Here is a 12,406-nt window from a genome sequence, read left to right on the forward strand (position 1 = left end):
ACCTGAAGAAAAGTTGCTTTTCTTTTATAGAAAAAATAAATAAATGTACAAATCATTGACAGATCTGTGCTGTCCGGATAACGTGACAGTTTTGAGGTCTGTAGATTGAACGGCACTAACGTAGATTGAACGGCACTAACGTAGATTGAACGGCATTAACGTAGATTAACGTAGATTGAACGGCATTAACGTAGATTGAACGGCACTAACGTAGATTGAACGGCATTAACGTAGATTGAACGGCACTAACGTAGATTGAACGGCACTAACGTAGATTGAACGGCACTAACGTAGATTGAACGGCACTAATGTATTTTGATAATTTTTTTTAAAAAGAATGTATCTAAAATTGCTTACTAATTAAAGTGAAGTCAGCGAGACTTTAGCCAAAGGTGATTTGTACAAATCGTGATTAAATATCTATGTTCTGACATTGTGACAGCACAATGGAAGAACTTTGAATCGAGTCTAAAAAAAAACTCAAAGAGTCAGTCAATTATTACCCCCCCCACCCCCACCCCCCCCCCATCCCCCATAAAAAAAGAAACCCTCACCAAATAACAAAACCGGTTTAGAGTATGTCAGATAATAAATAACATCACTATACAAAACAATGATTACACGTATCGGGCTAACAGCAGCCAATGAACACATAGCAGTCAATATCTATGAGTACAACACATAAAACAAAGAAGTATAGTACTTAAGGCGTACATTGAGGAGTCTTGCTCATAGTGTAACAATGTGTTCTGAGGCACCCGTCTGAAGACAGTCAACAAACATTTGTTAGCACTGTAAAATTATCCTTTACTTATGTATAGTACAAGACAACTCTCAGTTTCTTTCTTTCTGCGCTCACCTCCCTTGATAACAAAAAAAATAAAATGAAAACATGAAATAAGATAATTGAGCGATTTATCTAAAAGAGGCGCAGTGGCTGAGTGGTAACGACTGGAATTTTCAATTTCGGGATCTTTAGGGCGCCTCTGAGTCCACCCAGCTCTAATAGGTAGTACCAGACATTAGTAGGAGAACAGTCAAGGCGGTTGATTGACACCCTAATTTAATTCTTGGCCGCTGAGACAGATAGCCTTTGTATCATCTGCCCTGGAGACCGCAAGGTCTGAAAAAGGAACTTTACTAGTCTGTAAACATTTTTGTCTGCTTCTATCAAAAGAAGGCAATGTGGCCCGAACATTCTTTCTTTAATTAATATTATCTGTCAATAATTCCGGATCAGCTGTTGAACATTTAAAGAAGTAAATCCTTCTAGATTTATTTCAGTACCAATAGTAACGTTCCATTGAGCCTTCCGATTAATAACTACATGAATGAAACAAACTACATATATATCTTATTGCGATATATCATGTTGATATCACTGTCACTGTCAGTATTAAGCTTTTTAAAGCTTCATTAAAAGGCCTAATTAAATACTAATTCTAGAACTCAACAAATAAGGCACACACAAAATATAGGCATAACTAAACATAGGAAAGTCTAATGCCATTCTTTGCGCAATCAAAGGTAACTAACTCTGTATTAATTTCCTCTTCAGGGGAGCTGCTCCGTTTTCGAGCGTTCCCATTGTGAGTTTCGTTGGGTTTCTTTTCACTGAGAGTTTGATTGCCTCCCTTACACTTGCTAAGCTCCCCGTTTCCTTTCCTTTTTAATGTAACTCTTGTTTGAATGTGGTTGCCAAGCGACGGTTGGCTATTGTAGTTGCACTGTGTGTTTGATCTGAGTCCGTCGTGGCTGCTCTTGCTTCTGCAGTTGTTAAATGACTTTTTAAAAGCAGCCCTGAAGTTGGAGCACAACATACCGTAAATGATCGGATCCCCGGCGCTGTTGACGTAGACCAGGATTCGGCTGGTGTTGATCAGGTTCAGGTAGCCCTCATGGCCCAGGCTCACCCAATCATCATTTTTAGCGAAGAGCGTCCAGATTTGAAAGCAGCGAAGAGGCAGGAGACAGATGAAGTACATGCACATGATGGCGATCATCACGCGGACCACCTGACGTCTGCTTGACATGGCTTTGTTTGTGCTAGCGTTGCCATGGAGCCGAGGCTGCCGGCAGCTGAGTATGAGGCCACGGCTACAGACTTTTGCGTCGGAGGTTGGGATTGTGCTGGTTGCTATGGTGACAGAGATGGCCGAGTACAGGATCGTCAACAGGACGATGGGGATGGCGAAAAAAACGGTGAAAATAAAAAGGATGTAGGCGTTTCCGAAGTGTTGACCTAAAGCATTAAATGTGCATCTTTCTGCCAGCGTTCCATCGACATACTCTGATACCTGGGGACAGAGAACAAATGATGAGTGAGCGAGAGTGAGAAAAGAAGTCAAACCATGTGTGGATTTAGTGGATGGAGAATACGGCTATCATCCATTGAATGAATGGGTGTGTTTAGGATGTCTTAAGTTTAAGATGTAGGAGAGATGCTTGTTAAAATGTGAATATTTATTATACGAAGTAGTTATTGTATTAAATCTTTTTTTTTCAATTTGTATTGTAATTATATTTTAATATACAATTTTAAAACATGTATTGCTCATGGAAAGAAACTTTTTGTGGCCGTAACTAAAAACAAAACGTAAGCAAGTAAAATATGAGAAATCAGATATTTGATATTTTGGGTTTTTGGCACATCGGCACAATTTAGGCAATGTCGTGCCCATAATCCCTCAAGAGTTACCCTTTCTTAGCTCAAGTGGTAAACGTTATACGACTCAGTTAGTAAAAATATGGTCCATTCATAACTCAATTAGTAAGAAGGACAGACTACAGTAGATATATAGCAACATTGAAAAATTGTCTGTATACAAATATGCTTTTTTTAAAATATTATTAATTTCAAATCCGTGCCATTTTGTTTTTTGTTAACCTCCAAGAACTCAAGAAATGTGAACAAATAAACTGAAGACGCAAGAGTGTAACTAGGGGGAAGAGAAAATAGAGGAAAATAAAGAAACTGTCAAACGCGACCAAAAAAAAACAACAACCCAGCATTGTTATAAAACTGTGTACTCTTAAACGTCTCTTCCTAGTCAATGTAAACAGACTTCATCAACAGTCAAGAAAACCTTTTTTTCTCCTAGTGTTGCTTGTACGTTGAGCAAGGGAGAGAATTAGACAAAAAGAAAGAAGCGACCATAACTCTGTCTTTTCCCATTAGCGATTTTCTAGTGCTCCGCTTCGACTGTTATACACCTTTCTTCTAGTGCTACAAGAATACAATAACAAAACCAGAAATCATATAGATCATTCTTAAAGTTAATCCACATAGAAACAAATAACATATTGATCAGTAAATCTACATTTACTTTTCGGATGTGAGAAACATTTTCTTACTCATTGATATTTTCTAAAGAAGACGACTGAAAGGCCCGGTACTTGAGTAGACTTCAGGACAAATGACTGGTAGTTCAAACTTTATAAATCTTTCATCTATCTCCACGTTTGGGGGGGGGGGGAGAATTATTATATATATACCATAGTATTGAATAGTGAAAAATAACAACGCTAAAAAGTTTGGTATTTTATAAATTATCGTTAGAAACTTTCGCGGCAAAATGGCCACGCCAATACGGCTACAACAAAATGTCGCGTAACCTTTGAATGGAATATCATACAGAGCAAGTAGAAGAGTGTAATAGTAAAAGGAATAACTTTTTGTAAAAAAAAATCGCAACATTCAAAATGGATGATTAATCTATTTAAATAATGTATTCTGTATTTGATCATTTGAACAAAATGAATAACTTATCATGGCATTAACTTACCACCGTATCGTAGAAGATAGCAAAGGGTAATGTTGCGATACAAGAAAGAGTCCAGACGACTGGAATGAGAATTTTCTCAGAACTGAGTTTGGCGCCAATTGTTTCTTTCAATGGGTGACATATAGCAAAGTATCGCTCAAAGCCTATAGCCAACAGAGTCAGTACTGAAGAATGGTGAGCCACGTTCTCAGAAAACACCACAAGTTTACCTGTAATAAAAACACTACAAGTTTAGCTGCAATAAAAACACTACAAGTTTACCTGTAATAAAAACACTACAAGTTTAGCTGCAATAAAAACACTACAAGTTTAGCTGCAATAAAAACATTACAAGTTTAGCTGCAATAAAAACACTACAAGTTTAGCTGCAATAAAAACATTACAAGTTTAGCTGCAATAAAAACACTACAAGTTTAGCTGCAATAAAAACACTACAAGTTTACCTGCAATAAAAACATTACAAGTTTACCTGAAATGAAAACACTACAAGTCTAGCTGCAATAAAAACATTACAAGTTTACCTGAAATGAAAACACTAAAACTTTACCCGAAATTAAACATTACAGTTTTAAAGTTCTCCTTCCGGGTAGAAAAATGATCTGTTTCTGTAGTTAACTAGGGTGTCGTGTGGCCAGCACAATGACCAACACTGACCAACAGCCTTTACTTTTCCACAACTAATGTCAGGTACCCATTAGAGCTGGCTGGACTCAGAGGCGCCCTAAAGATCCCGAAATTAAAAAATCCAACTCTTCACCAGGATTCGAATCCGGGACATCTAGTTCAGAGGCCTTATCATTCACTACAGAGAATCTGTAGTTTCAATGGGAAGAAATTAAATGAATGTTTACAAGGGAAAAAGTAGAAAACAAGACAGTGATCAGATCCAGAAAAATGTCATCCTTTAAATTCCACTAAACAACGATATGTGAAACTATGAGCGTTTTTTTTTTCTTCATCGGCATCATTATCATTTCTATTACAGTAGAACAGTTGTGACATTGTAAACAAACACATTTTTTTTCCTGTCAGTAGCCATCAGCATTAAAACATCAAGAGAATGGAATAAGTCTTTCCTTTTGTTTAATCAGCTTTACTTCTGACGCTCCTGTGTCTGCATGCTCCCTTAACTCCACACTGAGGGATCATCTTTGCGAATGTCTAACAGGGAGCTATTTATTTGACATCACATTTTGTTTTCATCAGTCAATAAGTAACAGCTATGGAGAGGTACGAGATGGAAAACAAACGCATCAGAGATACAGAGAGAGAGAGAGAGAGAGAGAGAGAGCCCGAGCAGGAGAGAATGTGAGATGGAATGATCCATACCCATAAAACATTCAACATCTTTCACACAATGTTTCATCTAGATTAACCACTCATTGTTACATTTGATACATTCTTTCATGGTAGCAGCACCCACAATTGGTCGCAGGGCCGGATTAAAGTATGTGGAATTCCCTACAAGTTTTGAAAAGCTTTAATAAAAATACACTTTATTTTTTTTATAACATTACATCTAAAAGAATATCAGATTTTAAAAGAAAGAAATAAAGTACTTGTACATTTGATATCCTTTACCTTCTTTACAAACAAATTTAATATGCATAGTTTAGTATTTAAAGTGTACTTTTGTTTGAGTTTATGGAGGGTAAGGCCCTTGGTAGGCGCACTGCTGTAAATCCTGAGCTGCAAGTACATATTTCAAGCATGCTACAAGCGGACACTTCATCTTGACAGTTTTGCTACCCGATGCAAGATTTTAGCAGTAAAAATGCGAAAAAATAAATGTAGACAAAAAAAACTTTAGTTTCTGTCCCGTCGATCTTCGGATATATTTTTATCTCTTTTATGGAGCCCCCTTTCTTGTGGAGCCCCCTTTCTTGTGGAGTCCCCGGGATTGTAGCTGACATGCAGCTGACAGTAATAAATACCTTGCATACCGCATGACTGACCGATATAATACATACAAGAGGATGTCACTAACGACGACCAAATGATGGTCTGAAATTAGTTTTCTTACTTTATAGGTTAGTGCTGAGTCAATCAGGTTGGCGGGGGTGTTCTTCTAATAGCATGTTCGATTGTTACACGTGTTTGAATTACAGAGTGGACATGATGGACTAGGTGGACATGAGACATTTAATGGACATGATGGCCTTTATTCATTGATGCCGTGAAATCTAAATCTACTTTCCCAGTCCAGTCTTTACCTTTGGGCTAAATCGACCCGTGTGCCTCCATCACGCCGACAGAGTTAGCCGTGACGTCACGTTAAGCCAGTAATGATTACAGTCCTCAAGTTTCAGTTCCCCCACTCCCTATACGCACACATAAACACAAACACATTTATCATCTTCAGAACACAAGTCCCAAAGATTTATGATCAACGTCTGAGAGAAGATTCATGAATACTGATTAGATCCACAGTTTCTGAAGGTGAAATCATCTTTAAAGATTATTTATCTTACAAATTGATTCTTTTTACATACAATTTGAAGAAAACGTTTTGAGTCAATTTGAGTCAATTAGAAATTCTAGAGAGTACTGGGACCTTTTAGAGCTTTTGTCAACCACGAGATGATCCAGAAAACTCGAAAAGTAAACACTCATCTTATATACATCTTATCTTCTAAAACACAGACGTTACTTCAAATAAGAAGATGATTACATCCTACACTTGTTCCTAACTCAATCGAGTCATGCAGTTAATCAATGACTTAAATTCTGCAAAGTCATTGGTTTTCATGGTTGACTCAGGCAACCCATTTCATGGTCTAATAGCACAAGGGACAAAGGAGCATTTGTACAAATTTGTCCTAGCATATAAAACAATGAATGTGCCTTTATCTGTGTGTCTTTCTGAGTATTTTGTTAGGTTTTATTTTGTATTTGAAGATTATGTATAACTGCTACTTGACTTAGTAAAGTCACCTGTCAACACGAGACTGGACTAATGTCATGGTTATTAGAGACACACAGGGCCTGTCAACACGAGACTGGACTAATGTCATGGTTATTAGAAGCGCACAGGGCCTGTCAACACGAGACTGGACTAATGTCATGGTTATTGGAGACACACAGGGCCTGTCAACACGAGACTGGACTAATGTCATGGTTATTAGAGACACACAGGGCCTGTCAACACGAGACTGGACTAATGGCATGGTTATTAGAGGCACACAGGGCCTGTCAACACGAGACTTGACTAATGTCATGGTTGTTAGAGACACACAGGGCCTGTCAGCACGAGACTGGACTAATGTCATGGTTATTAGAGACGCACAGGGCCTGTCAACACGAGACTGGACTAATGTCATGGTTATTAGAGACACACAGGGCCTGTCAACACGAGACTGGACTAATGTCATGGTTATTAGAGACACACAGGGCCTGTCAACACGAGACTTGACTAATGGCATGGTTATTAGAGACGCACAGGGCCTGTCAGCACGAGACTGGACTAATGTCATGGTTATTAGAGACACACAGGGCCTGTCAACACGAGACTGGACTAATGTCATGGTTATTAGAGGCACACAGGGCCTGTCAACACGAGACTGGACTAATGACATGGTTATTAGAGACACACAGGGCCTGTCAACACGAGACTGGACTAATGTCATGGTTATTAGAGACACACAGGGCCTGTCAACACGAGACTGGACTAATGTCATGGTTGTTCTGTAGTCACAGATTAATAATAAATTACTGTAGACGTTACTATTTAATAATGATAATAACGAGACTGTCTTTATCAAGGTAGACATATATAACTAACTTTTATTTCCGTCCGATTCTTTGCTTTCGCATAAAACATAAACAACAAACAATGACGTAATATCTTCTAATATTAGCACATCCTTCCTTTTGAAGCTATAATCACATCCTTCCTTTTAAAGTTCTTAATACTTATATTTACAAGGAATTTTGACAACTCGACCACTTCTGGTTGTCTTGACCGGCACAGCAAGTTCTCTAGATGTTGGTTTATAATTGTCTGTTTCTTTTGTTCTAACAGTTTGCTGTTCATTGTCTTCGTCGGTGTCATAGTACCCAGAGATGTCTTCTTCGTAGCTCTTGTTTAAAAACCGTTGATTTCGTCTATATGTTTTCCCATCATTTGTCTTTATGATGTAAGATCTGGGTGATGGATGTTTCTTAATGACGACTGCTTTCTGCCATGTTTGTCCTAGACGAACTCTGACCTTCTCCCCGACAGAGTAGTCTTTAGGTAACCTTGCTTTTGCATCGTACCTCACTTTTCTTTTCCTCTGTCGTTCGTTTAGTAATGTCTCTGCATTTTCAGCTACCGATGGTTTCAATAGTTTGGGATCAGTTGGAATGATGTCCCTGAGTCTTCTACTCATCAGCAGTTGTGATGGCGAATAAAGCAGTCCGCTTATCGGAGTATTTCTATACTCGAGCATAGCGAGATATGGATCTTTCCCACTTTTGTATGCTTTGTTGAATATCTGCTTTACGATACCAACATACACCTCACTTTGTCCATTTGATTGAGGGTATCTGGGACTTGATGTTGTTATCTTGAAACCCCATTCAGAAGCAAACTCTCTATATTGATAGCTATTGAATGGCATATTGTCGCTCACCATTTCTTCTGGTATGCCATGTCTAGCAAAAATACCTTTCATTGCCCTGATAACACATTCTGCTGTTTTGTTCTCTAGTCGTTTTATCTCAGGATATTTGTAGAAATAGTCCACAACAAGCAAATAGTCATTGTTTCGCCATTCAAACAAATCTGTCGCAACCTTTTTCCATGGTCTGTCTGGTACAGCATGCGGTAGCAATTTTTCCTTCACATTATTTCTTTTGAACGTTGCACATGTTGCGCATTTCATTATTGTCGAAAAAATATCTTTAGACAATCCTGGCCAAAACACACTCTGTTTTGCCTTCGATCTGGTTTTCTCAAGACCAAAATGACCTATGTGCAACTTGTCGAGAATTTCATTTCTCATACTTGAAGGAATTATAATTCTGTTCTCATAAAACAATATTCCATTCTCTTCATGAATACTGTCTTTAAATGACCAATACACTTTTACTGTTTCATGAACTTGAGTTTTTATCTTTGGCCAACCTTCTCTGACATAATTCATTACAAGTTTTAATTTAGCATCAGATTCAGTTTTCCTTCTAATTTCAATAATCTTCTGATCACTTCCCGGAAACTGTGCTGTTGCGCTATGAATTCTCATAACCATGTCATCATTTGAATTTGATTGTTCTTAACCATTGATGTACGCACGCGATAACGTATCAGCTATTTGCATTTTTGAACCTGGAGTGTAAGTTACTGTTAATTGATATCTCAACAGTCTTAACATCATCAACTGAAGTCTTGGTGAAATCTTATGTAAAGGCTTCGTCACAATAGTTTGCAAAGGTTTGTGATCTGATTGTACAGTCACAGTTCTTCCAAAAATATAATGGTGAAAATGTTCAGCTGCAAACACTATAGCTAACATTTCCTTTTCTATTTGTGCATATCTACACTCTGTTTCTGTCAATGATCTTGACGTATACACAACTGGTTTATCTTCTTGCATTAAACATGCTCCCAACCCTTTAAAAGAAGCGTCACACTGAATAGTAAATGGCTTTTCAGGGTTAAACAATTGCAGAACTGGAGCTTCACTAAGTGTTTTCTTTATTAGTTGGAAAGCATTTTCTTGCTCTGCATTCCACTGCCACAATACATCTTTCTTTAGCAATTCACGCAATGGACTGGTAATTGTTGACATGTTTGGAATGAAACTTGACAGAAAGTTCAACATCCCTAGCAGTCTTTGAATTCCTGTTCGATCTGTTGGTGCTGGCATCTCCATTATTGCTTTGATTTTAGCTGGATCTGGACGAATACCATCTGCTCCAATTTGTCTTCCGAGATAATTAACACCAGAAAGTTTATATTGTATCTTGTTCTTGTTGAACTTTACATTGTTCTTTCTAGCTCTTTCAGAACCTTTTCAAAAATTTGATCATGTTCTTTTTCATCTTTTGCTGCAATCAGCATGTCATCTGACATGATATGTACACCTGGGATGTCTCCGAATACTTGATAAGCACGTTTCTGTAATACTTCACTAGCTGAGGATATACCAAAAGGCATTCTCAAGAATCTGTATCTTCCAAACGGAGTATTGAATGTACATAAATAAGAGCTTGGTTCATCCAACTCAACCTGCCAATATGCATCCTTTTGATCAAGTATACTAAACACTTTAGCTGCTCCCAGTGAACTATTGATTTGATCAAATGTTGGTATAGTGAAATGTTCTCTCATTAAATATTTGTTCAGTTCTCGGGGATCTAAACACAACCTCAAAGAATTATCTTTCTTCTTTGCTATAACCAAGTTATGAACCCATTCTGTTGGTTCATCAACTTCTGTGATCACTCCATCTTGTTGCATTTGTGTGAGTTTTCTTTTTAATTCTTCATAGAGTGATGGTGCAACTCTGCGCGCACATTGAATAACTGGTTTTGCATCTGACGTCAGTTTAATGTGATACTTCATTTTGTATGTACCGAGTCCTTCGAATACTTGCTTATATTTTTTCATCAACACTTGTGGAACTTCATTTTGTTGCTTAACATCGTGTACTTCGACATTTCTCTTTGCCTCAATTAGTTTTAAAGCAATAGATGTCTTCAGTCCTAGTATAGGATTTATACTTTTCTTGATCACGTACAGATCATCTTTAACTTCTACGTCGCCGACTTTAAATGTGACCGATGCAACTCCCTTCAGTTCTAATGCTTCATCCCCCAATGCTCGTAGGGTAGTATTTGAATTCTTTAACTGAGTATCAGTTTCTAAATTGTTCCACGTTGACTCTGATATCACATTAGCTTGTGCTCCTGTGTCAATCTTCATTTTGACTATTTTTTCCATAATATTGACATCAACCATCCAAACTTTGACATTGTTGTCAGTACCAATTGCCTCAAACCACAACTCATTTACTTGGCTTGACTGACTTTCATCTTCCAGTAAATCAACAGCCTTGAAGTGTTTCGAACGACATTTTACAGCGAAATGATTTCTTTTTTTACATTTTCGGCATGTCTGTCCGAATGCTGGGCAATTGTATTTTCCATGAGATCCACCACAAGATCTGCAATCTCTAATGAAACTTGTTACATAATTCTTTGCCATATTTTCCTGTGAGGTTTTGACTGGCTTTCTATCTTCTTTAATTTATTAGCAGCATCCACATGTAGTCCTTTCATATCTATCATTTGGTTCTGGGTATGCTCGTCAGCACGAATTATGCTTGCTGCCTTCTCTAAAGTTAAGTTTACATCTCTCAGAAGTCTCTCTCTCACTCGATCCGACTGTATGCCACATACCAATCGATCTCTGATGAGTTCATCTCGAAGGTTGTCAAACTTGCATTCTCTTGCCAAATTCTTTAACTCAGTATAATACTGTTCAAACGTTTCTCCGTCTTTCTGCTTTCTTGAAAAGAATTTAAATCTGTCATACACAGTGTTGGACTTAGGCAAAAAATGATTCTGAAACCTTTCAATTACTTTGTCTACAGTCTCATCTTCACATACTTGAAAAGTATTGTAGATGTCTCGAGCGGGTTCACCGATCAGGTGTAACAATAAAGCTTTCTTCACTGGCTCGGGCTTCGTATTTTTTTCAGTGGCGACCATCAACAGTTCAAAACTTTGTCTCCATTTTTTCCATCTTTCAGATAGATTACCGTCTAGTGACAACGGTTTAGGAGGATCGAATAATTCCATTATTCGTACAGATTCTAGATTCTATGTCTAGATCTAGATCTAACAACACGAACTAACGAAACCACAAATAAAATGTACTTTTAGCAATTTAGAAACCACTAGATCTAGAGATCTATTACCAGCACTTTAAAGCAATGTGACACTAGATTTGACACCTAATCTAACACCAGATCTGACACAAGATCTGAAAACAAATCTGACACCATGTTCTGTAGTCACAGATTAATAATAAATTACTGTAGACGTTACTATTTAATAATGATAATAACGAGACTGTCTTTATCAAGGTAGACATATATAACTAACTTTTATTTCCGTCCGATTCTTTGCTTTCGCATAAAACATAAACAACAAACAATGACGTAATATCTTCTAATATTAGCACATCCTTCCTTTTGAAGCTATAATCACAATGGTTATTAGAGACACACAGGGCCTGTCAACACGAGACTGGACTAATGTCATGGTTATTAGAGACACACAGGGCCGGACTTAAGTAAGTGGAGGTCCTGGGCAGGAGTTTTATGGAGGCCCCTCACACTGTTTCGAAAGGTTAAACTAAAAATCCATTTATTACTAATAATACTTCTATGTCAACCATGGCATATTTAAGAAGAAAGATACAAAGTACTTGTAAATTTAATCTCATTTGTTCTGTTCTCTTTTTAAAAAAAAATTGGTATATGTATATTTTTAGTCTACAAAATGTCTATTTTTACAAAGCTTCTATCAACTCTGTGTGTCTTGTGAACGTTATTTCTCCCACACATAATCTCCATTCGAGCTGAAATTTTGCACGATTATATCTTTTACCTAACAAGACAAGAATCCATTTT

The 12,406-nt window shown here is 37.5% G+C and overlaps 1 protein-coding gene across 2 annotated transcripts in view; it reads right to left on the reverse strand.

Annotated features, from left to right (window-relative positions):
• Nucleotides 1-553: 553 nt before the first annotated feature.
• Nucleotides 554-12,406, reverse strand: part of LOC106068024 (thyrotropin-releasing hormone receptor-like) — an 83,074-nt gene continuing 71,221 nt past the window's right edge. For both annotated transcript variants that reach the window (XM_056031897.1, XM_056031890.1), the window contains exons 4-5: nt 3,786-3,994; nt 554-2,297 (exon numbers count right to left, since the gene is read on the reverse strand). In XM_056031897.1, coding sequence (XP_055887872.1) covers nt 1,485-2,297; nt 3,786-3,994 — 1,022 coding nt within the window. In that variant the 3' untranslated portion in view covers nt 554-1,484. The remainder of the gene's footprint in view (nt 2,298-3,785; nt 3,995-12,406) is intronic.

Source organism: Biomphalaria glabrata, chromosome 1 (assembly GCF_947242115.1).
Source record: "Biomphalaria glabrata chromosome 1, xgBioGlab47.1, whole genome shotgun sequence".
NCBI classification, from domain to species: Eukaryota; Metazoa; Mollusca; class Gastropoda; family Planorbidae; genus Biomphalaria; species Biomphalaria glabrata.